At 40.8% G+C, this 26635-nt stretch overlaps 1 protein-coding gene across 2 annotated transcripts in view; it reads left to right on the top strand.

The window, feature by feature from the left end:
- Nucleotides 1-25075, top strand: part of LRRC8D (leucine rich repeat containing 8 VRAC subunit D) — a 51347-nt gene extending 26272 nt beyond the window's left edge. For both annotated transcript variants that reach the window (XM_036387889.2, XM_036387888.2), the window contains one exon: nucleotides 19384-25075. In XM_036387889.2, the coding sequence (XP_036243782.1) occupies nucleotides 19386-21947 (2562 nt within the window). In that variant the 5' untranslated portion in view covers nucleotides 19384-19385 and the 3' untranslated portion in view covers nucleotides 21948-25075. The remainder of the gene's footprint in view (nucleotides 1-19383) is intronic.
- Nucleotides 25076-26635: the final 1560 nt, after the last annotated feature.

Raw genomic sequence — 26635 nt, 5'->3', positions numbered from 1 at the left:
GGCAGGTTGGAATATTTGCTGCCTAATTCAGGAAGAATTTGTTGGAGAAGTCATGGACAGAGCTCTCTGTTTTGCATTTTAATGTCCTGCTACAGTCTTTTTTTCTTCCTTCTTTACTTCTCTTCCTTTTTTTAATAAGAAGAGGAATGTCTGAATTACTGTAGCTATTTTTCCTTAGTCATTTTCAGTTGTACAAAATAAGTTGCAGTGGCTGATGTACAGCGAGAACACAGATTATTGCCTTTTCAGTTACTGAATGTAGACTTGTGAAACACAGGAAGGAATTTCTAATTTAACTAAATTCATGCAAGTATGTGTTTCAGCAGCCATGTGAGATTAAGTAGAAAGGTCCATCGTGTATGTTGAACTGCAGAATTCCATCTGTAGAGTGCTACTGCCATGCTTTTAGAACACATAATAGATCACTGTGTCTGGATAGTTAGCATATTATTTAAATAAGGTTGTGAAAATTGAAAGTTCTGAATGTTTTTCTTACTGTTGAGGCAATTAAAAAGTCAAATGTTGCTATTTTCTTGCTGAATACTTTTATTGCCCTGTGAAAGACTTGGTTCTAGGACTAAGGACTGATTCTGCCTGAAGGTTTAATTGACAGGATGGTCAAATCCAGGCAGAGCACAGATGCCTTCACGTTGGGCAGATGAGGGATGTTGCATCTACACTCTGAGTGCACGTGCTTTGCAGTGCCTTTCTTGGCTGAGGAGCAGTGCAGTTTCTGTGCAGTGTCCCACTGGGACCAGACTTGAGGTGAGCTCATTGTGCCTTGTTCATCAAACAAGCAGCAGGTGGCTGGGCTGTGCAGAAGCTGTTAACCTGAGTGAGGGTCAGGCTGATGGTGGGAGTCTGAATTTGTACACTGTCCAGTCTGGTTGACTTATCAAATTGGGTACTTGGTAAATTCCTCATCTTTACAGTCAAGGACTAGATTTTGAGGTGCTTTTTAGAGATGTCTGAAATGGCTGATCAGTAAATGTTAGGTTTGTTTCCCTTTGTACACTCTGGTTAGTTTTGTTGCTTCCAGAGTGCTGAACATCCTGTTGGCATCATGGAAAGCTGCTCATGGAAATTTAGCCCTCTGCAGGTCAATTCTTGTTTCAGGTCTTCAGCTGACGAAGCTACTGTGGACTTTGTTATCACACAGTTAGAAGTTGGTTGGTTGCCATGGGACCATCGAGTGTGACCCATTTATGTAAAGGATAGGCAAACAGCAAACAGCCCCAAAGAAATTGCACTTAATGCTGCAAAAGAGCATATTTGTCATCACTGAGAACTCAATGTCATTGTAGAAAAAAAAAGTGAATGGAAAACAGATCTTTGTAAGAAGCTGCTAAATAGTCCAAAATCTGAAATTTTGGTTTAAAGAAAGAAGACATCTACACTAACAGCCCTCTGGTTTCAGGACACATCTCGAAATGTAAAAGAAAAGCCAGTAATTAAGGGGAAAGTGGATATATGAAATTAGAAGTTAAGAGTAAGTTAAAGAATTAACTGAATATTTTCTACAGCTCAACTATGTTATAAATAATTCAAATTACTAGACAGAGATACTAAAGTAGCTCATGCAAAAAAACAGAAATATTTGTTAATACTCTTCCATATTTGGGAAGGTGTAGAATGTGATACCATCAGTGTAATTCCAACAGAGAATTAAGTCTAATTTAAAAGTCTGTAGGCATGCAGACAGTTTTCAATAACTGTTGGTATTGGGGGTCTTAAAACCAACTGTGCTGGAATAGACAAGGAAAGGGTGGGAGACTGATTTAATCATAATCTGGATAGTTTGAAATTATCAGTCACCAAAATACTGAAAAAAATTAAAGCAAGCAGGACTCTGAGATGTAGTAAAGCTATGTCTTCAAAGGCAGCTGCTGCAAGGGGGATGGAGACAGTTCAACCCATTATGGTCCTCTGCTACTCGCTAGCTCCTTCTAAGTGCTGTCTCCCATTCCTTCTCTCAGCAGCTGCAGAGTAGTCAGTGAGGACTGCTGTGCCCCTTGGGGACTCCTGTCCTGACATGTTACTGCTCTGTGATATTGCAAAAGTAAACGAATTAAGAACTGACTAACTGATGTTTGAAGGTTAGTCACTTCTGGTGAATCATTGTCAAACAGAAATGCTTCTAGAAATCTTGTTTTAAGGATTGAGGTGAGGGCATATTCCATTGAACCTTTTCATCAAGTAGCTAGAGACAAGGGCAGGATCTGTACTGATAGAATTGGCAGGCCATACCACACCAGACAGTGTGGTAAACAAGGACAAAGCAGCTTGGACACCAGAATTCACACGGCCTGGTGAACTGTAACAATCAAAGGTGCAATTTGATATAATCTGTAATATCATGGGGCCTGCAGGTCTTGCACTTCAGTATAGTGACAGAATAGTGACCACTGCTTGGGGTACAGTGTGAGTCAACAGCTGGACATGACTGCTGTCTTGCAGGGCAGCAAAGGGGCATAACTGGGGGTAGGAGGGGCAATGGGAGGAGGAAGGTGAACTGTGTACAGTTCTGAGATCAAGAGGAGCCTGTTGAAAATGGAAGTGAGTTCACATAAGTCAGAGAAGGTATTTGAAGGCTGACTGGTGTTCCACAAGGCGAGCCTGAAAGGCTCATTCTGTTGCTGGGTTTGTTGTTTCTTGATAGATAAGTGGAGGAACTTAATAATTGGTGGGAAACACCTTCTGAGGGAGAGCATGCTGGAGGCTGAAATGCAAACAGAAGCAGGCATGACACAGAACTGATGGCTGGGAGCTGCAATCAGGCAATTGGAAATAAGTGCATTTGTAATGGTGAGAGAGCATAAGTGCTAGAACAAATAAATAACAGAGGAAAGTGGTGAACTCCACCCAAAATGTTCCCAGGGCTGAAAGATTTTCTGGAAGTGTCCTCTGTGCTAAATACAGGAATTATTGAGAGCAGTGGTATGCTATGTCAAACTAACTTCAGTAAGTCATGGATGGGACTATACAAACCTGCAAACCAAACTGTTTTTCACATGTGCTTCATAGTTGAGCTGGCCTCTCTGCTCGAAAGTGTGTATATATATACATATATATATAGAGCATATGTGTGTGTGTGTGTAGTTCAGGAGAGGCACATACATGGGTGGTGCCTCTTGGCGTGAGATACGTAGCTCCTTTGTTAAATATTTCAAGAGCAACTGAAGGAATTGAAATCCACAAGTGGTGACCAAGAGTTTCCTAACCACGCATATGGTTCTTCATGGACTCAAACTGGGAAACATGAGTGCATTTCCACTCTGCTTATGCTAGGAAATAATTGCTGTCTGCAGGGCAGACTAACTTGTGTGTAATGCTGTCTGAACGCTTCTCTCTCTGGAACTGACCTTTCTTGCATATGGCCAGTTTTGGACTCTTTGCTGCTCTTCTCTTGTAAAGCAGCAGCTTAGATCTTTCTACTCCTCTTCTTCAAGGTGCATCTAAAGGAGTGTTGAGGAAAAGTAGAACAGAATGGAGTAAGTGCGGCAGCAGGCTCACAAGCAATGAGTTTATGAGTAATGTTTGGGTGGGGGGGTTGGGTGTGGTTTGTTTTTTTCTTTTCTTTTTTAAAGTGGACAGTTAATTTCTGAAACTCATTGCTACACGATACCATTACGGATAAGAATTGATAGGATTCTGGGAAGGATTAGACACAGAGGAAATTATTTCTTTAGTTTCACATAAATATCAGTCTGTTCTGGGCTTATAAAACAATCGGTAACAGTGGGGTCTGATGTAGTGGACTGATTATTGTATAGCTGTTTCCTAGTAAACTTCTTTTGCTGTATCTGTTTCTAGCTACTTTCACAACAGGAACTGGTGATTCAGAGTTCTGTTTCTAGATTTAATATGAGAAGGAGCATAATTCAGGCAGAAGGAACACTGAGGGTGTGTGTATGAAGGGGAGGTGGTGATAAAGGGAGAATGCACCCTGTGTGCTAAAATGTGTCATTGTGCCTCTGATTGCAGGGCATACATGCTGATACACAAACAGAATATGCATGCATCAGAGCAGCAAACTGCTTTTTGACCACTCAGCTTTTCAGTGACAATACTTTACAGTATTTCTCTGTTGTATGATCTGCAGGGAAAATGAAGCATCTTTGACGATTGATACCATCAGAAGTGGAGAGAGAAATAGAGCAAGGAGATTTAAGTTATGGAAAGAAGATTTAGCTGTGTTTTTGTCAGGCAAAAGTCTTCCATTTCCTTTGTAATTACGTCTCGACACTTGTTTTGGAGAAAACCTCTCTGTTCTTAAATGAAGAGTTACAGATGCTGTAATTTTCATTACTTTTTTCTTTTTCCCTTCCCAAGGTTACATGTAGGTGAGACAGACACACCCAGAACTTTATTTGGTGTGACAGTTGCATCTGGTAAATAGAACTGGACAGAAAGTATTGATGGGAATGTGCAGGTACAGGCATAATGACTGTGAGGGCTGTGCCACTGTTCCTTCCCTTTCATGGTTTCCAGGCCTGGGGGTAGCTGCTCAGCACTGTTAGCAGTGTATGCCTCTGTGTGCTCTTGAGATGTCCCTTGAAGAGCAGAGAGCTCCTCTGTGTTTGTCACTGTGTCCACACAGAAACACATGGACGTGATCAAAGAAAGAAGGTCAGCTCTGCACGTGTTTTGCAACCCACGTCTGTCCACCACCCAGGTTTTGGTGGAAAGCAATCTGCAGGATTATAGAACAAGAACATGAGAAAAATGGTGATGTAGTTAAAGTTTTAAAACTTGAGCAGGTTCAAAAGATGAAGCATTTTAGCTTTGCTGTCCTTGTAGATGGGAATGTTATTTTGTTGTCATGCCATTTGTGGCCCAAAGATGGGGACCAGTGAGCAGACTTTCTCTGAAGTTCTTTGCAAGGATAAAAGGAACACATCAGCCCTACCTCTGCAGGCCGCCTTTATAGCTTAATGTAGCACTAATCTGGCAAAGAATCAAGTAAGGATACTGGACTGTGAACAGAGGAGAACATGATGTTGAAATCATAGACGCTATGAATTGGCTCTTAAGAGCTGCATCAAGAAACACAGTGAATTGTGATCTTTTGTGGCTTTTGTATGACTGCCATATTTTTCCCTGCATGCAGTCATTCCAACACAAGTAAAATTCTTTGTTGTAGGAAAGCTAAATATTTTTGAATGCTGAGTCTGAAACACAGATGATATACTGCAGCAAAAGACTCTCATGGGATGTTTTTACGAGATGGCTTTTATTTGTTAAATGAGTTTTCAGTAGTTCCTCAGTACATGCTATTGTATTGTTTGTGTGATGCCTTACAGTGTCACTGGTCTGATCTGGACTGTGATGACTGAATAAATTGCATCATTTGCTGACTGTGGAAAGATGGCTTGATCTGTAAGACACATTTGTGTATATGTGCATTTTGTAATGTAATAGTAATCATAAATTAAAGATGTTCAGTTAATGCCAAATACGAGCTGTATTCATAACTCTTGCTGTTCTTGTCTACCACAAGATTTCCAAGAGTCAGAGGGGATCATAGAGGAAACTGAAGCTGCTTTTGTACTTTAAGGGGGGGAAGGTAATGAAATAAGTTATGTCCTCTAAGACATCTTGAAAATGGAGACTTTTAAGTGGTCTTTGGGCTTCTACCAAGGAGCATGCGGCTGGCATTTAGGTTTTGTGCATTAGAGGAAATAAAACACTAGAAATCCCTTGGCTTTCATCCACAGAGAAATAGCTATACTTTGCTGCTGTGTTTTGGCCGTGTTGTGTTTTGGCAGGGTTATGGTAATTTATAATTTTATGTCCTGTGGGTTTTCAGTGACTTAGAATTACTAAGAAGAAGTAGTTTGCCCGGAAGTGGTTGGTGAGATGGTGTTACAGTTGGCAGGGAGACCTCCTCTAGGACTTGGAGGCTCAGACCCTGTAGTGTGTTGTGGCTTTGACAGTGACAGATGTCACAGAGGAGGACTGGAGGAAACTATAGGAGCTGGCCGTGGTGTTGCGATGTGGTTGATTGTTCCTTGCCGATCCTTGCCTTGGATGATAGAGGTGTACACCTTGTAATTAAAAAGCTCAAGTGCAAGTCTCACTGGGAAAAGTTGAATATTTTATGTTAATATGATTATGCTTTTGCTCATTGCTAAAAAACTTCCAATTTTGAGTCTGTGTTACAGTGAAGATTTATTGAGAGCTCTGTTCAAATTGCAGCTATTCACAAGTAGCAACTTAGAGGCAAGAAATCATTTTATGTAAGTTAATTTCAAGAAGTGCTATCCTCACATTATTTTTGTTAACTGAAGGCAATAAAGATTCTCTAATAAATGAGTCATAATAGCATTATTGCTCTTATTTATATAACTTGAGATCTTGTAGTCCAATCCTGTTGGCCTTTACCTCCACGACTGTTTTAACTTCTGATGGGAATTTTGTTTCTGTTTTAAGCCACTTCATGATTACTCATTTCATACAGTCAGTTGTTTCTCTCCCCTTTAGGGGTAGAAGTAAAGCTTTATTTACATCTTGCTTCTCGTAATTTGACAAAGCAAGGATCAGTGAATATGGCTGTGTTCAGTAAGTGATTCTATGCAGAGCACTAAGGAGAACTGTACCCAGACCAACTATGTGTGGAAAACTTGGCTAAACTCCCAAAGGAAGAGTTTCAGTAACTGGAGAGAAATGGTTTTATTTGTGAATTGTACACCTGCATGGAAATACCAAAATTCCCTGCTACTTTGTATCTTTCAATAATACATTTTTTCAATCACTTTTCATAGTAGAGTTGCATGGTAACGAAAAATTCCAACACACTGCCGATACTTGAAAACTTTTTTTAGGATGACTTTACTTTGTGATTATCCTGAGGTCAAAGTGTTACTAATGTAGAGAATAAAAGATTTATTTCAATTTCTAGCCCATGGCAGAAACTTAAAGATTCTTCCTCTTCATAACTGGTCAGTCTTGAAACTCTGCTTTCCTCAAACACTCTGCTCTGTGAAATCTGATGCAATTCAACTGAATTTTTGGGCCATAATCCTTTTGAAACAGGATGACACACTGTATAATGCAGTAGGGCTTTGCGATAGATTAGGGAATTGAACTTTTTATGCACTATAAATATCAAGTCCTAGCAGAGTGTAAGTCAAAAAAATCACCTTTTTTTTTGTTTGCTTGTGTCAATTTGAAGAAACTGACCAAGACACAGGAGCTGGAGACACAAGGCGCACGGAACATCCAATTCAAGTGTTGTGGAAGGTAGTGAGTGGCATCTGTGAGACAGACAGAGTGTCCCTGCTGAGTCAGGAGCAGGATTGTCAGAGTGCTCTCTCATACAGGATGCTTTAACCCAACAGGCAGCACAGTAAGCTATTAGCCATGTTTCAAGAATAGGCTGCAACAACAGTGCCTACTTATGTGTGGTGAGCAAGGATCCAGCTTTGGTATTGTGATCCAGGGCTTTGTCACAGTGAACATGGACATGGCTGTGTCCATATGCAAGAATTTAGAGCTCACAGCATTAGCACATCACCTGCCTTTTTAGAGTCACCATTTTGGGTCTTACCTTCTAGGTCAGTTGGTGCTATGTGTGGGTGTCCCAAGCTTAGTGATGAGAGAGAAGTACTTCATCTGGCTTCCTAAAGTAAATCTGTTCTTGGGAAATTAAAACCAGTGCAGGCTTAAAGGAATAATTTACTTAAATTTTCATTAATCCAAAGTTGCTTGGTGGTTTTATATCTAAGAGAGAGGGTTTTTCTGTTAGCCTTTGAGGAACTTGAAACTGAGATTAGAATTGCTGTTTAGTCTAAAAGGGAACAAAAACTATAGCTGAGTTCTGGCCCTTGATAACATTTTTGTTATTTAAAAAAAAAAGTACTTCAGGCATGATTTGGCAGGCAGAACTCTTGGTCAAAGACAGGCTGTTGCAAAACTTTATCTTAAATGGATGGTTTTAGTCTGGCCATGACAAATCCTAAACTCTTGACTGATGCCTGATGGGTATGTAGTCATATGTATATTATTGTACACCCACATGCATGGGCAGTTATCCAAGTGTGTGATGAGATAACAGGAAAATGTAAATAAAGTGGCTGGCTAGTTGTCCTAATGTTCTTGAGCAGATCCTTGTGAAAATAATGCCAGTCAGACTTACAAATAGGTCTGTATGGAAGATGACTTGTGTTCAGCTATGACGTGATACAGGTCACTGTGTGGGAAATTGTGGCCATTTTGTGTTTTATTTTGTGTTGAGTCAACAACCTGAAATGCAAACCAAGAGCTCAAATAATCCCTGCTGTCCCTGGTAGTTGCAGGATGTCTCCAGGCTACCCTGTTCTGGGAGGGGTGTTTGCCACCTGATCACTGAGAGTGCCTGGAGATCTCTGCATGCCTGGGAGGAGAGCCCTGTAGTTGTTCACTCTCTCACCATCACCACTGCACCAAACTGGTGTTTTCTGGTGTTGTTACTAGATAGAAACTCATTTGCTCCGTTGGTCCTGCTTTGTGTGTAGGTGATGCCTAGTCCATCACATGCCTGTAGAAATACTGCTGCATGTGATGTTGAGAGTTTGCTTGGGACAAGTTCTTGTTCTGCTCGGGGCAGTCAGGGGGCTGGACTGCACCTCTTTCTGAAAGCCTTGCATTATGCTTGATGCAAGTCACAATGAGAGCCAGGATGCTGAAATGACTGGTGTACTTGCACAAGCTCAGACTTTCCATTTCCACTTTCTGTGAGATCTTGGCATGTTAGTGGAAGGGCTAGAAGGTGGTTTAGAAGGTAAGGACCCTTCTTCTGCCCGGTCAGAATGATGTAGTGCTCTGTCCTGAACTTGCCTTGCTCTTATTCATGCTTGCACAGAAATCTCCTGGGGACCTGGCTGGGTCCTGCTGAAGGATGTGAAAATTGCTTACAGCGGCAACAACAAAACCTGATTGTTGTGTTTTCCTCCAGTTAGAAGGCACGCTGCTTTTATTTCTGTAGCAGCTGGGGAGCAGCTATTGTGCTACCGTTAAGTGATGTGAAACTTGCTAAAGCGAGTTCAAATGGAGAGCACCTGGGCTAAGGGGAAGCTGCCCACCAAATAAAAAAGCTGCCTCTGCACTGATTCTCTGATCTCACCATCCAAGCAGATGTTGGCTGTAAAAGTCAGACAGTGACATGGTACATGGGTGAAGGTGGCTGCCAAAAACTTTATTGCAAGTGTGTGTGGAAGCCTAGAGTAATCATGGAAAAGTCCTAAGTGCTGGAGCAGGAGTGGTATCGTCTATAAATGGGATCGAGTAAAGTGTCTCCTTTCTGTATTTTTATTTTACTTGAAGTGTACACTCAGCTTCATTATCTATTTTAAGACAAATTTGACTGTAAAGGAAAGTTTCATTGTCCATTTCAATGGAAAAGTAGGTCTCAAGAGTTATTACATTTAGTGCCTTACTTTTTAGACAGCATCATCCTCAAACCAGTGGGAAGGAGTATGGCTAAGTATATAGGAATGCTGTAATTGTAAAGGGATTTATTGGCACATAATGTTAAGCCTTCTCAAAGATTGCAGTGCATTAAAATGTTAAATTTGATTATACTTTAATCAGGCTGTTATCCCACTTTTTTTATCTTTTTCTGGAAGCCTGAGGGAGTTTGGTTTTTTGCTTTGAATGTTACAGCCACAAATGCTTATCATTGCCTAACAAATAATCACTTTTAGATTGTGAGCCTTCAGGGGCAAGGGTTGTCTGCCCACTCCCTGCTGGAGGGCCCTCAGTGCAGAGGTTACAATTCCAGCTGGAGCATTTGAGTCAAATCATAATACAAATTTAGCAATAGTAAATATTTAAATTGGAGGTTGTATGGATCTGTTAGTGCTGGTGAATGGCATCAAGCAATTCAATGGAACCTTACTGAACATTTTTGCAGAGCTGAAAACTTGCTTGTTAGAGCAGGAATGCTGTAATCACTGGTAGGACAACAAGTCTTGGAACATTCTTTTTGTTCTTAAAGCAACGTTTTGAATGGTGTTTTGAGAAAATAAAGCATAAAAAGGAAGGAGGTGATCTGAACTCATCAGCAAAATTTCAGAAGAGCTCCCAAAAATGTGTTGCAGCACAATTTCTTTTTATGTCAAAGTACTGAAGTACACACCCTGAACCAAACAATTATGGGACTAGATGGACTAAGCAAATAGCTTATCTCTTACAGAAAGCAGCTTAAGTTTAGAAGAGGAAAAAGAATTATAGTAAACTTAAATAAATCCCTTTGAGGATAAATGCTGCTTCAGCTGCAGGCATTTTTCCTGGCATGCAACCACTGGAGGTTCAACTATTGGAAGCTTGGCAGGAATGTGGTAACATTAATAACTCATCCTTCATCTGCTGATCAGAGTTTTATGTGAGAAGTCATCATTGTTATCCATCTGGCAGGATGTCTGAGGTGTAGGAGATCTCTGTGCTTGATAAAGAGCAGGTAGGGTTGGCAGCAGGCTGTCAGCTGTGTGCAGCCTGCCCTGGCTCGGGGCGGGCATCGTGCTCAGGGTGTCGGGGCTGCTTGGCTGCTACCTCCAGTGGTTTCTGTGACAGGGCTTTACAGCTGGACCTTGGCTTGAGCAAGGAACTATCCCCTTCTCCCTGGGGATAAAAGAAGCTGTGTGACATTTAAGTAGGAACAAAGTTGGACTGTTGTCCTATAAAGACTGGAGAGACTGTATTTGAGAATTGAGGGTGCAGCCTATTTATTGAGCTGTAAACTAGCATTTTAATTTTTTCATCAAAGCAGCAGAGTGAGTAAAAGGAAAGGTGGACTTTGAGTGTGTTTTTCCATATCCTGATTCTCAGCTGGATTTAATGCACCTTCCTACTGCTCTTGCTACAGAAAAGCTCTTAGCAGAAACAGAGGAATTCTGATGTGTGAGTAGGAGGCTTGTGTTTACATGTAGCTTCTTGTGTCACTGGGCACTTTTTTGTGTGTATGCATATGTGTCATTTGCTTTTGTTATTTTAAGTTTTTAATTTAAGTGTGACCTTTCCTGGTTTGCTTTTAGCTAATGGGTATAATGAAAGTGCCACTGCAGATATTTGAAATACAGTAGCTTGTATGTGTACAAATCTTTATGAAACTTCTGTTCAACATGTAACCCAGTGAGAGTCACTGTGTGTGCAGGCTGAAGAGATGAACCAGCTAAGATAGGGAACAATGGAGCCTGTTCTTTAGTTAAAGGAACTTTTTGTCTGTTCTTGGCTCTGGATCTCCATGAGGATGCTGTAAATGTTCCAGTTCAAGGTTGCTCACATGTCCATTGAAATAAAAGGAAGGAGAAAGTATTCATTGAAAATCATTTACTTCAGTTACTCAGTAAACCTGCTTCCATATGGATGGGAATGCAGTTTAGAAATTAAGTAAAATAAGACTTTAGTACCATGAGCTAAGGTACTAAGGAGAGTTCATTTTGCCCTGAAGAGGGTCTATTAAAATCTGCAGCAGAGTGAACTTCAGCAACACATTTCCTTCTCTTTGGTAGGCATTCCTCCTTATTCCTATGGTACATTTAGGGTGTGTAGTTAGAGCTACTAATATATTCTGTAATAAGATTTGTATCTTTACATTCTTTACATACCAAACTATCAACTCCATGTATGCCAGGTTCAATTTCTTACCACTTTGAAGCTGCCCTAGTTCCAAGTGAGTTTGGAAGGAGGAGACGGACAGACTGGCAGTGTGTGTGGCTGTGCATCAGAGAAGAGTATTTTTCAGAGGAATTGCATGAGTTTGAGTGCTGTCTCTATCTGAGATAAAGCAATTTCATGTTACAAGCTTTGTAGCCATGTGGACTTATTTATGTAAAAGGAAATTTGAATAACTTGGATGTAAACCATTTTTAACTGTTCTATTTTTCAGATTTCTAAACTAAAAAGGAAATAAAAGTTTGTTACATTTTTTACTTTTTTTCTGTCCCAATCCTTTAAATTTATTTTTAATTGTATTGCTAGGTTGGTTTTAGTGATAAAAAGCAGCCTCTAGGGACTAGAGTTACCAGATGTGCTTTTATTTTGGTGCAGCTTGCTTTTGCAACTTGATAAATTCCCAAAGTGCTCTGGTTAGTAGAAGTGCCAGATGTTTGCTCTGTGTTCTTCTGCTTCTGATAGTGGTCATGAAAACACTGCAGGAACCTCACAGCCTAAAAGATAGGGGAACAGCAGATTTAGAAATGACTAAAGGATTAAATATTTACAGTTGAGAGCAAGCAGCTGTTAGTTTGTGTGGTGTAACTTACGATTGCATTGTACATCCATGCCAGTGCAGGTTAAACGTGCTTCAGTTGTGTCTGCACTTGAGTAAAAGTGCTTGGTGTTAAACTGGGACTCCTGCACACACAAGTTGGGTGTCTTTTCAAGATTGCTGGTCTGGCTGTTTTGGGAATTCTGTGAAATGAAATACAAAGTGTCTGCTCACTGTCGTTTCTCCCTGGCTAGGTGAAACAGAAAATGCTGTTGCAGATTTGATTACTAGGCCGTGGCTCTGTGACTTTGATCGCAGGGAATGTGCTGCCTCAGATAAAAGGAGGATGAATTGGCATTGCATAAATAAGAGGGGCTGCAGCAGCAGTGTAAGGGTGGGAGTGCATGTGCAGGGTACATCCAAGGTGTATTCTCTGCCTTTCTGTGCCAGGTCCTTGCCACTCTGCTGCATGATTTCTGTTCTGGCAGCTGTGGCCCTGAAATGCCTGTGCATTCATGGACTGCTGCTTACAGGTATGAAGAGCATCTTAAATTGAGAATTTACCCTGCTGGTGTCTCATTAGCCACCTCTTCTGGTTTCTTGCACGTTGCCTTGCTAGGTGGTTTGTTTTGCAACTGTAAAATCACACATGGTTAACTGACTTCAACTGGAGCACATCTACTCCTGATCTCTTTACCAGAGAGGACCACTCTCTCCAGTCTTGTTTGCTTCTCCCATCTCTGCTGCCCTTCATGGTCTCTGACCCTGCTAACCTGTGAGAAGTAAGGATGGAGTGGTGTTGCTGCTTGGGTCTCCCTGAGCTTTCAGAAGTGTACTGGGCACCTGATCTGCACCCTGTAGCTTGGGGATAAATGTCAATAGAACCTGAAGCTAGCACTTTTTGTGCAAGCAGCTCTTTTATAAGAGCATGCTCAGGATTACTGCACTAGGCAAAGCGAGAAGTTACTCATTTTCTGTGCTCTGTAGACACAGAATTTGCATGCAGCAAATACAGAGGTAATTAATAATCAATAATAATAATTAATTTAGGGGTTTTTAAATAATTTTGGGGTGAATAGTTTTGGGTTTATTTTGGGAGCTTTAATTGTGTTAATAATCTTTGGATGCTTTGTGGAACTACTCTAAATGTAAAAATGGGCTCCTGTTTTGAAAGTCATCTTTAAACAGACTTTTCCAGTCATTTGCAGCAAGGCAAGAATGAGGTAAGATTTGACAGTTTATTGTTAGGGAAATAATGGCTGCTAATACTGCTTTTTAAATATCACAATGATTACAAAACCATTTGTGTAGGAGTGGTGTATGGCACTAGACCTTCAAAGAACTGGTAAACAAGGAAGATTCAGTGTAAACACTTAAATAGCAGCATCCAAAAGTAGGTTAGAGCGTTACACAACCTGAAAAAGCCCAGCTTTGAAGGGCAGCATTTTTGAGGATTTTAAAAAAAGAAAAAAGTGTTTTTTATAGATTTAATTTTTGCAAGTGGTACTAATTTGACATTGATTATGTAAAGAATCTTATTTTTGTCTCCAACTTACTGAAGCCTAATATTTCTTTATGCAATCCAAGAGAAATAAGATTTTGATAATTTTTTGTTTTGCAAGTGACTGTCAATGAGGTTCATGTTGTTCATAAAGGTGATGCTTCCTTAACTGGAGAATGTATTTGCAGACTATATCAGAGATTATGTATATATTATGTATATAAATATATAGACTTATATAGAGAGGTATTATATATCTGCTTTAAGAGAAAGTCCAAAATTATAGCTATGCAGTTTGGGCAGTGGGATGGGGGAGATGGGCTAGATGTGGGGGATTTTGTTTCATTGCTTTTGTTTCTCAAACAGTGAGTGTATGAGTTATTATTTAATTAAAAGCTATTGTAGAACTCTTTCCTTAGTTGAAATATTTTTCTCTATAGGAAATATCCTTTCAGCATTGTGTTCAATGCTTTTCCTTATCCAGTCATCATCCATTACAGGGCAGCCATACAAAAATAATCCAAACTAGATCTTGCAGATTAATTTCAAATGGGTAGATTTGGTTGCTCTCAGGTGTTTAGGGAAGAAACAGTAAGTGGAAATTCTTGTCATGCTTATTGGTAGAAAGAAATAATGGAAGTCTTTTTCTATGCAGTTTTTTACATTACATCGGGTTTTGATTTTCTAGAGATAATGGCGCTGATCAGGAAGTATGTGATAACATAAGCCCCATCCTGGTGTTAGTGTTCTGCAATGCCTTCCATCACTAAAGTAGCACCAAAACGTTTCCTATAGTAGAGAAATACTATAAAAGCACCCATGTTGTGTTTTCCTGTGAAATGTTTCCTGGACTTTTCAGGCAATAGAGACACTCAGTGCACAAATCTGTGCTTAGCTGAATTTTGGGGGTTTGTTTGCAGGATGGTTGAGAGGAGGAGCTGTAGTCACAGTTGTACCTTCAGGTGCTTTTGTAGCTTGAGTAGGCTCAGGTAGAGTAAAGCACAATAATCCCTTGTGAAATAAAATGTCCTCTTAGCCAACCCATTAGGAGCTGCAAACCAGGCCATGGATAGTTGTAATATTCCCACCTAGTTCAGCAGGGCACTTTCCCTCCATTACTCGATCCCAAAGCCTACTGGTGGTTAAACCTTCAGTTTGTTTTAGACTTCTCATCTCAGAAACTGAATAACCAATGCAGGTATGGATGTGGATGTGCTCAGAATGCCTAACCTGATTTTTAGACCTTCCTGTATGTCTTTGTGCATTATTTCACAAGGGTCTTGGGGCTCCTTATACTTGGTTCTGTGGAAAAGGAGGGAGGAAAAAAAGGATAGTGCCATCATTTTGATGGCAGATTGTCCATGGAACAATTGATACTGGCAGGGTCCTGGCTAACAGGAATCTCGTATTCTATCCTTATCACATTATGGTCAAATAGTCTGCTTTAATAGGATATTGCAGAAGTAGAAATGGTTGATGGAAAGAGACAACAAAGTATACAGTGGAAATTTAAATTTAAACTTATGGTCACTTGATCAAAAACAAGCTAGCAAAGCCTTTTAGTTATGGGAAAACTTTTCTTCTCCTTAATTTCCTGTGGGAAGGGAGAAAACAATTTTGTTAGTGGTAGCACTTTTTAGCTAGAAATGTTGAGGGTTTTTTTAGGAAATTCTTTACCAGATGCAGTAACAAGGCGGATTCAAGAATCTTTTTGTTTCCTGAAACAAAGTGGACTTGTTCGTAGTCTTGGGAACCTGAGAGTGAATGAGTGTATCATGTGCTACAATTCTCTTTTATTTGTTTGTTCTGACTTTGAATTTGCTTTAACTTTAAATATGCTTTTAAGACAGGAGGACCAGGGAGTTACAGGACAGACAGTTTTTATCTGTAAGTACAGGAAGAAGTAGGATGTAAATAAACATTAGTGACATACCAATCTGCTGCTTCCTTTTCTGCTAACTTCTGTATTTAAGCTAGAGCAGTTTCTTAGGAAATATCCCAAATATGTCCATTTTGTATTTCAGCATTTATAGTCTGAAATGTGTCAGAAATTCACTAGGCTAATCACATTCTGATCTCTTTCTATTACAGCTTTTATTTAAGACTAATGAAATTATTATAATTAAGAGTAATGATGTGTTAAGAATAATGATTTATTAAATTAGTTGCTACCCTTGCTGATTTACTGTGGACCTATGACAATTCCATTGTCATTGTTAATTTTTTTCTCTTTATATTCCTGTTTCACTGTAACTTGTATAACTGCAAAATAAACTAAGTAGGTTTAATTCTAGAGCTCCAAATCACACTACTGCACTACTTTCAGAACTTCAAGTTTTTCTACCTTAAAGTATTAGAAGGTAGCAAGAAACAGCTCTGCTTAAAACAGTTGGATTTATTTAGGCTAAAAATTTTTGTTTCAGGAGAAAGAATACACCCAGTAGATAGCTAGAAGTGATAGATGGAGCTGAAAGAAGTTGATACTATCCTAGGGTACTATCCTGGAACTGGAGACAGGGTTTGGGAGAAAAAAAAGGTTATTTGTTAAAATTATAGTCTTTATGTAGCTGTGCAGCCTCAAGGATCATACTGCAATATCTTTGAATTTAAATCTATGCTTATTAAAACTAAACAAAAATGTGCTATTTCAAAAAGGAGTCTGTCCTGACATTCTATATTGGGAATTCAAGAACCTCACTTTTCTAGTGTGGATCTCCTTTGAATTTGGGTATGTCAAAGCCCCTTGTTCTGCTGACCCTCAAGGTCCATTTGGTGCCTTGTAAGCCCTGAAAAGGGCTGAAAGAAGGGCATGTTTTCACATGAGAAATCAGGTATTTTAACAGTTCAGCTGCACAGGACTTTGTTCTTCAGTTTGACCATCTGCTCACAGATGTTTTCTGCAATGGGGTTGTGAGTAGAGCCTGCCATGACTGGTTTTGAGGGGGGACCATCTATGGTTGCAGGTTCTGCCAGACACAGACTGGCATTTGCATGTTTCTTTTTTCTTTCTTTTTTCCTTACTTCCAAACAGTGTTATCACTGTAACGTACAATGAAACTCAAAGCCCAGTTTGTCACTCTTAAAAGGAGTTGAAAATTAGTAGTGAAAATACTCTCCACCCACTCTAAAGAATATTCCAGACAGTAGGTTTCAAGAGCTTTGAATAGTTTAAATTAAAAAGGAATAAAGAAAATCCAAACCCATTACGATACTGTACAGACCAGTTGTTCTAAGTGCCTCTTAATTGTTTGATTTCTAAGTGGGTGCAGAAATACAATACAAGTTAACTTCTATGGTTATTAGTTTAGTAAAATCAAACACCAATACATGTTATGATGGATTTAAGAGAGGAAATACCAAATTTATTTGCAGCCTGTCAGAATGTGTCTTATACTGTGTGTAGGTTTATAGTTTTCATTTTGGTTTTTAAGACTCAGAACATTAAACATTTTGGACATGTAAGGAGGCAAATCTGTTTTCAGCTCTTGGAACTGATTTTTGCTAGCTAGAAAAAGGTCTGTCTCTTTCTGAGACAGCATTAGTAATGCCACAGAGGAGTTTTTTGTGTTTTATAACTACTAATCTCTGCCAAAACAGGAGCTCTTTTCTGAGTATCAGTAACTTGAAAGAAAAGATGTGTTCAGAACATTGAATGTGGTGCTTCTTGGTGTAAAGCTCCTGTTACACCATGCTGCCTACAGCCTCACAAAGAGTTTTACTCAGGCTCTGTTGTGCCTCCTAACCTTTTTGGGAATGATTTTGTGTGTGCAAGACAGAGGTCTGGTAGAGATGATTGTTAACTTTTCCTTTTATTGCTGTTCTTTCTAAGTCTTCAGCTGGAACCACTTTATGCTCAGTCATTTCTTTTCCATTATTTTGGTTGTTTGGAGCAGTCATGTCTGCAGTGCCTGGGTTTCCATCCTTTATCCACGTGTTCTCATGGCAGAAGCAAAAAAATCACCTTTTTTCTGTGAAAGGAATTCTGGAGGCCGTGCCCCAAACCGCAGTGAAGTAACTTCCCACGTAATTAGCTGGTGCAGAGTTGAGAGAAAGGCTAGCCCCAGAGAGCAGGCAGGAGCAGCTGCCCACGTTTGCTCCAGCAGTGAGCTGGTTCCTCCTTCCCAGCCTGCTCTCCTGCACCACAGGACTCATCCTTGTGTGCCTTGGCTTGGTGCTCTCCTGCTGAACGCACCTGCTGGGCGAGAACTTCTGTGGCAGCCAGGGTAGGTGAGAGCACAGTGAAAACAGCCTGGAGATGGAGAGTATGCCTTCCAGAGAGCTTCCTAGAAAGAAAAAAAATCTATTATGGGGAAAAAGTCACCTCTGCTGTTGCTTTGTGGTTCTCCTGTTCTGGGCAGGTGACAGGCAGTTGGGCCCTAGGAGTTAGGAGGGTCCTTTTTATCAATCTGTTCACATTAGCACAAATGGCTAATGCTGTTCAAGTGCACACTGTTATTGTTCAAATGTCAAAGGTGGCAACTCCAGGGCAAGCAGTCATGCTGTGTCTCGGTGTAGGTGAAGCAGTGGGAGACATTAAAGATGGGAGTTTGTAGCTGACTTCCAAGTCAGGCACTGTGAGGCTTTGATATCTGGGGGGTGTTACTGGTTCGTGTCCTTCAGCACTTTGTACAGCAGCTGCAGCCCTGGGCAGGTGTGTGGGGGCAGGCTCAGGAGCCTCTCCGGAAGGAGTTCCTTGTGGAGCTGGGAGGACTGTAAGATACCAAAAACTTCTTATGAGGGAGGAGTATTTGACCAAGAAAGGGAGAACTGGAAGCTCCTTCTGCCAGTTCCCTGAGAAACTCAGTCCTAACTTTTAAGTTTTGGCAGCTGTGCCAAGAGCACTAGCGTGAGTGCTGCAGTGAGATAAAGTCCTTCCTCTGTGGCTGCCTCCACCAGATCCTAGGCTTGGTATGCAAGACTGGTAAAAGCTTCAGGGAGGAGTGTGAGAGGGCAGGGGCTGGGTATCTCCTTGTGTTGGAGGAGACGCTTAGATCATGAACTCTGTGGTAGTAAAGACAAGTGCTGGCCTTTCCCACAGACCAAGATGTGGGAGCTGCTTGTACTGGTGTGGGGAAGGAGGGGTGCTAGTGCATGGCTTTTACCATATAGGCAATTGCTGGTATTTGAGTTCTGTGTGTAGAAATGTCTGTTATCCAGAAATAATTAAATTATCATGCTGTATATATGTTGCCTCTGATGCTGTCCTTTACAATGTGTGAGATGCAGGTCTGTATGAATTGTTATGCTACAAGTTAAAAATAATAAATCCAGTGCATCTTGTTACTGCCTGCTTTGATCTCCTTGGGCTCTGCTAAGCTGTTCGTGTCCCAAGCAAAGAGAGACAGACTCTGGGGGATAGTGTACATACTATCTCCTTCCCAGCTGCATGTGTGCACACAAGCTAGATATTTTTCTATAGAAATGGCAAATTTGAGTCACACATTCAGCAGTCAAAATGATGATTTTACTACATCCTGCTTGCGCAGGAAGCTTATTTTTTTTTAAAGCTGATAAGTTGATTCCTCCATATTCTGTCAAAACAAAAACCAAAGCAAGTTGCTTAAAGCTGCAGAGAGGTTTGGATTCCCCATAGTGAAACCTTCTGAGGTTGTGTATGTCAAACTGGGATTGTTTTTAAATGGTAAAATTAATGTCCCCAGTCAACAACAGTGATTTTGTCTTTGTTCTCTTGTAGGAATGTTTACCCTTGCAGAGGTTGCATCGCTCAGTGACATCCAGCCAACTTACCGTATCTTGAAACCATGGTGGGATGTATTTATGGATTATCTTGCTGTTGTTATGTTAATGGTTGCCATTTTTGCTGGAACCATGCAGCTGACAAAAGACCAGGTGGTCTGCTTGCCAGTTTTGCCGTCTACTGTAAATTCAAGAGTGCAGCCTGATACAGCAGGGAAGGCTGACTTCACCACTGTTGAAACAACCACTGATCAAGAAGAAGCGTCAATGAGAACTGTTTCCTTTGCCCCTACTGTAACACCTAACATTCTTCTGAGCAGAGCTACCTCTTCTCAGTATCAACCCACTGAATCAGACCAGGAGCTGAAGAAGGAGCAGAAAGATTCCTCAGGCCGTAAAACAAATTTGGATTTTCAGCAGTATGTATTTATTAACCAGATGTGCTATCATTTGGCTCTTCCTTGGTACTCAAAGTATTTTCCCTATCTTGTTCTCATCCATACTATCATTTTAATAGTCAGTAGTAATTTTTGGTTCAAGTATCCCAAGACTTGCTCAAAAATTGAGCATTTTGTGTCTATATTGGGGAAGTGCTTTGAGTCTCCTTGGACTACAAAAGCGTTGTCTGAAACGGCATGTGAGGACTCTGAGGAGAACAAACAGAGGTTAACTGGTGCCCAGTCCCTGCCCAAGTATGTTTCCACTAGCAGTGATGAAGGAAGCCCAAGTGCCAGCACTCCCATGATAACCAAATCTGGCTTCAAGTTTTCAGCTGACAAGCCGATGATTGAGATTCCCAGTGTCACGATTTTAGATAAGAAAGATGGAGAACAAGCCAAGGCGCTGTTTGAGAAAGTCCGGAAGTTCCGGGCTCACGTGGAAGACAGTGATCTTATTTACAAGCTCTACGTTGGCCAGACTGTAATCAAGACTGTCAAGTTCATATTTATTCTCTGCTATACTGCAAACTTTGTCAACACCATCAGTTTTGAACACATCTGCTACCCAAAAGTGGAACACCTGATTGGCTACACAGAGTTTGAATGTACACACAATATGGCTTATATGTTGAAGAAGCTGCTTATCAGCTACATTTCCCTCATCTGTGTCTATGGTTTTATCTGCCTCTACACGCTTTTCTGGCTGTTCCGGATACCTTTAAAAGAATACTCTTTTGAAAAGGTCAGAGAAGAGAGCAGCTTCAGCGATATCCCAGATGTCAAAAATGATTTTGCATTTCTCTTGCACATGGTGGATCAGTATGACCAGCTGTATTCGAAGCGATTTGGTGTCTTTTTGTCAGAGGTAAGCGAGAACAAACTGCGCGGGATTAGTTTGAACCACGAATGGACTTACGAAAAGCTTCGGCAGCACGTCTCCCGCAACGCCCAGGACAAGCAGGAGCTGCATCTCTTCATGCTCTCAGGGGTCCCTGATGCAGTGTTTGATCTGACAGATCTGGATGTGTTGAAACTGGAGCTGATTCCTGAAGCGAAAATTACAGCCAAAATTTCCCAGATGACAAATCTTCAGGAGCTTCATCTGTACCACTGCCCTGCGAAGGTCGAGCAGACTGCCTTCAGCTTCCTCCGGGACCACTTGAGATGCCTTCATGTGAAATTCACAGATGTCGCGGAAATTCCTGCGTGGGTGTATTTGCTCAAAACCCTCCGTGAATTGTATTTGATAGGCAACTTGAACTCTGAAAATAATAAAATGATAGGGCTTGAATCTCTTAGAGAGTTGAGACACCTTAAAATTCTCCACGTGAAGAGCAATTTGACCAAAATTCCCCCCAATATCACAGATGTAGCACCACATCTGACAAAACTAGTCATTCATAATGATGGCACTAAGCTTGTGGTACTCAATAGCCTTAAGAAAATGACAAATGTTGCAGAGTTGGAACTGCAGAACTGTGAACTGGAGAGAATTCCCCATGCCATCTTCAGTCTCTCTAACTTACAGGAACTGGATTTAAAGTCAAATAGCATACGCACAATTGAAGAAATTATCAGTTTCCAGCATTTAAAAAGATTGACTTGTTTAAAGCTGTGGCACAATAAAATAGTCAGCATTCCTTCATCCATTACTCACATAAAGAATTTGGAGTCTCTTTATCTCTCCAATAACAAACTTGAAACCTTACCTGCCGCAGTGTTCAGTTTACAGAAACTTCGGTGTTTGGATGTAAGCTACAACTCAATTGCGGTGATTCCAGTGGAAATAGGTTTGCTTCAAAATCTTCAGCATTTTCACATCACAGGAAACAAAGTCGACATTTTGCCAAAACAGTTGTTTAAATGTGTTAAATTGAGGACTTTGAGTCTGGGACAAAACTGCATTACCTCAATCCCAGATAAAGTAAGTCAGCTGTTGCAGCTGACTTACCTGGAACTGAAGGGAAACTGCTTGGACCGTCTGCCAGCTACACTGGGGCAGTGTCAGCTTCTCAGGAAAAGTGGGCTTGTAGTGGAAGATCACCTCTTTGACACTTTACCCTCAGAAGTTAAAGAGGTGTTGAATCAAGACACGGGCATTCCCTTTGCTAATGGGATTTAGACTGAGGTGAAATGCTCTGGTAGCTGACTTCCAAATGGCAAATGATAAAAAGTATGGCAACTGTGAGATCATGTGTTTTAGAAAGCTGAATTCCTTGGAAGGCAGAATTACTAGCAGGTTTAGAAGTGCAACTGAGTGTTCAATGTTTGCAGTGTTTTAAAAGTTCATTTCCAAAATTTTTGAGAGGATAAAGAACCTTAATAATCTCAATTCTTTTTTCCTTAAATTGTTTGTAACTTGGATGCTGCCGCTTTTGAATGTTTACAAATTTGCTTGCCTGCTTAAAGTAAATGATTAAATTGATGACCTTTTCTTACTATGCAAGTTATTCCTTAAGGTCTGGTTTTACTTTAGTGCATTATGGGGAGACAAACCAAGGCTAAATGTTGTATGTGGTATGGGCCTAACAGCACTTGAAACACAGGTTGAATTGTGTTGTTAGTGTTTACCTGCCCTTGGCAAATAAAACCAGTTTGGCTGTGATTTGAACTGCACCAGAACCACCATTTTCCTGCATTAAGGTATGTGGTTTCATTGGTTTCATAGAATCATTTAGGTTGGCAAAGACCTGTAAGATCATCGAGTCCAACCATTAACCTAACACTGTCAGGTCCTCCATGTCCCTAATCACCATGTGTGCGCTTTTGTTGAATGCTTCTGGGGATGATGATTCCATCACTTCCCTGGGCAGCCTATTCCAATGTTTGACCACTCTTTCAGTGAAAAAAATTTTCCTAATGATCTATCTTAGCACAACTTTTGTCTTTTTGTGCTACTGTTTGTTACCTGGGAGAAAAGACTGGCCTCCACCTCACTACACCATCCTTTCAGGTAGTCATAGGGAGTGATAAGGGTCCCTCCTGAGCGTCATTTTCTCTGGGCTCAAGACCCCCGGCTCCCTCACCCAGTCCTATCAGGACTTGTGTTCCTGACCCTTCACCAGCTCCACTGCCCTTCTCTGGACACTCTGCAGTACTTCAGTGTTTTGCATCAGTCCAAATGTGTTTGCCTTCATTCTCAAGGCTTCATGTTTTTGGGTAAGATTCCTTCTGTGGTCTGGTGTGCTAGTCCTTCACCCTGGCAAAGGCTGGTCACCTTCCTGCAGCTGGTCTGCCCCTCAGCCTCCACAATGCTCCTCTGTCCCATGCAGCAGTGGGTGGCAAAAGGCAGAATATTGCCACATGGCTTTCAAGTTGGAGATAGTTTTGACGTTCGTGCTCTTTTGGAAGATGACTTTGAAAGCCATTAAACACCAAGTGACTTTACTGCTCATGTTTTGCTCTTCTGAGGTTTTTTATCTGGAAAACTCAAGGCGTTTTATGAGTTGGTGATTGGTCTGTTTAACCGCCCTGGCTTAGGATGTGGGGCGTCATCTCCATTTACCAGACTAATAACAGACATAAGATTGGCTTTTTCACTGAACCGTGATTAAGCTTTACCATCTATTGTGGTGTCTTCTGCACCTGGACTTTACCATACCCAGCCCAACTAATCTGATGTCTTTGAAGACTTACTCACTGTTAGAAATCCTAACTGTGTGCCAGATAAGTCATCCAATAAAGAAAAAAGCAGACAGCAGTGAGCTTGGGTTTGGTTTTTGTTGGTTTTGTTTGGTTGTTTTGGGTTTGTTTTTTTTTTTTTTGGCTTTTTTGGTGGTGTCTTTTTAACTGAGTTTGCATTGCCAGAACCATTAGAGAAATATAATCCATTAAATCTGCAAAATCATCAGTCGTAAATCTCAGTCATTTACATTCCACGTGTGCAGAAAAGAAGTACTATGCTGAGAGATGACTGCATGATTACTCATGGTTTAAACACAATTCCCTATTGTAGTGTGGTCAGGACTGAACTAGTCTGTAGTTAAAGGGACTGTTCTTCTCACACAGAAATCCTCATGCACAGTGATTTCCACTGTAACTTCACCAGAGCTGCCCTGACTTACACCACTATTAACGAGCAGATAGTTTAGGCCTAGAGGCATTGAGCAGGCAGGAACATTTCAAATACTGCTCTTAGAAGTTTTGCATATTTTATTGTTAATAATTTACTGTTAGTCATGCTGAGAGGACTGTTCTCAGCTGTAGGTAGCAGTCTCTGAATACATACCTGCACCACATATTTATGTATCTCAGAGGACCAGTTTATGAATAGTGGTTTTCCTATTTCTCATGGGGATACAGTCTCTTTTCCACTTGCCAGCGGGTAGTAAACTTGGGATGTTGACAGTTTTGCAATACCAAGTCACAGGTTAGGCAGAGTACTTGGAGTTACTGATCTGTTCTCCACTGGGAAACTTAGTGCAAATCCTCAGATTCTTTTTTTTAGAAGGTAAGGCTGCAGCGGACTTTTCTTTTTTTAAGAAACTCTTTCATTTGTTTATTTTTTGCACATAGATCACTTTAAAATTGCTGGACTATTGACTCTAGAAAAACTGTGGACTATACTATTGGTGTATGCTTTGTATTTGCTGTTGAGTGTCATTTCAGTTTCCATGAAATTGTGTGTAGGAGGGAGGAAGAGTTGGAGGATGACAAAATGATTAAAATACTTAGAAAAATAGTTATATTTTTAATCCTTTTTCCCCTTTTTTAATAGCAGAGTCGCACAGAAGGTGGCTGTGTATTTATCTAGTTTTTAAAAGGTGTTTTTGGTGTTTCTGATTCTCCTGCTGGCCCTACTGATGTTCAAAAACTAAACCCATGTCTAATTCATATGACTATGTTATACTCAAAAATTAAACCCATGTCCACTTAATGAGTATGGTATACATAACTTAGACCACTGTTTTGACTAGTTAGTAGCCAACTGTATGTCTTTAGACAATTTTCTCCAAAATAAATGTATGTTAAAATTAACATACTTCTAATGCTTGCTTAGCATAAGCTCCGTTCTTGTTTTTAAGAGATCTTTGTCAGAGTGGGGAGGACCTTCCCAGCACCCCCATGTCACCTCCCCCCAGTCCTTCCTCCTCTTTGTGACTGTTTATAATGTTCCTGTTTCCTGCGTGTCAACTGACACAGTTTTGCTTTAAAGTCTTGGAAGTTCATCTCTTTTCCATGTAAGGCATGTGAAATATATTTTGCATTTCTATTTGATTTAATAAATAAGATGTTTATATCTTCCTCTAATCTATTTTTTTAATGGGTGAAAAGTGTGTTTGCATAGTAAACTCCCTGATTTCAAGTACCTCATGCTGAACTTGTTCTGTGGTGCCTGTACTCTAAGAAGTATGAAGAGGTAGAAGTTGCTGCTCACAGTAAATCCTGTAGGTATGTTTCTATCTAGAATGCAGTACTTCAGATTTTTTTCATGTACACAATCTCAATGACCTGCCTAAATGTTTTTATTTGGCTAACCAAATTCTGCAGAACACATGTATGGCCCTGGAAGAAAAACCTGTGTTTGTTCAAATGAGAGGAAGTAGGAAGTTGCCTATTCTGTTTGCTTCTGCCACTGTAACTCATTTTGGTGAAGATCCTTTAGTTTTCCAATAAATCGACCTTTTGGAAACGGCTTCCAATGATGCAAACTGAACAATGGCATTTCTGGGCAGGCATCAAGCCTCTTGGTGTAAGGGAAGATGCTGACACTCGTGAAAGGCTCTCTGCTGCTACATAATGGCTTTGCAGTCCTGAGCTGCCCTCTCTGGTAGCAAAGCAGGATGCCCAGCCACTGTACATCTTGTGTCTGAGTATGGGGGTTCTGCTTTGTGGACTGCATTTTTAATGAAAATCTTAGAGAAATAGCTTTATATTGTATTTCCATGGATGTGCAGAGAAATCAGTGGTGTATGGTTACATGAAGGCAGTGGATTAGATCGTGATTCCTTTACTTAAAGTCAGGTTGAACAGAGCAGGTGCTTCCATAGCTGTGGTGTTGACTGTCATTCTCATTTCTTACAGGATCTGGCTGTCAGACTTCTCAGTTCTCAAGACAGGGGGTTGAGCAGGAAACCTGACAGTCCCACATGTAACTGCTGCAGCTTATTGTGAACACGACAAATGGGGCTTCTGTTGAGCCTTTGGGTTGGAACCCTGGGAGGGTGCTAAACATGAAAACAGAAGTCTCAGATTTGCTGAGGGATCTCAGTATTGATAGCAGGGCCACAGGGCACAGTGGGCTGAGGGGAGCAGAGCCATGGGCACAGTGGCACTGGGCTGAGGGAAGATCATCTGGGCAGCTGTCACCAGTGTGATGGGATTGTTTTCTGTGCAGCAGCTGGCCTCAAACCATCATGGACCGTGGCACTGCTTTTCAGTCCAGAGCAAGGAGGGAGGCTAAGCATTTCCTGTCTATAAGCTGTGGATTCGTTAAGAGAGGTAAAATGCCTGAACGATTGTGAAAAACACAAATCATGCAAAAATTACGTCATGTAGAAAGATTCAAGAGGCAGAGGCAGTCTCATCATTAGCTGCATGGCAGAGCCATGTCAACGTGTTTCTAATGTGTGATCCCAGCACACTTTGATTTAGACAGCAAATCATCAGTCTGGGCAGGACTAGAAGGTACCTCAGGATGGCTTTAAGCCTGCTGCCCTGCCTCGTGCAGAAATAAGGTTCCCTAACTCATTACTGCCAGACGTTGGTCAATATTAGAATGGGTTAGACAGCAATGGAAATTCCACCCTCTCCAGGCAAGCTGTTTACTTAATCATCTCTCTGTCGAAGAGAGAGCAAGAGAACTGCTGA

Source organism: Molothrus ater, chromosome 9 (genome assembly GCF_012460135.2).
Source record: "Molothrus ater isolate BHLD 08-10-18 breed brown headed cowbird chromosome 9, BPBGC_Mater_1.1, whole genome shotgun sequence".
In the NCBI taxonomy this organism is placed as follows: domain Eukaryota; kingdom Metazoa; phylum Chordata; class Aves; order Passeriformes; family Icteridae; genus Molothrus; species Molothrus ater.
This window is presented reverse-complemented; position numbering and strand designations above follow the sequence as displayed.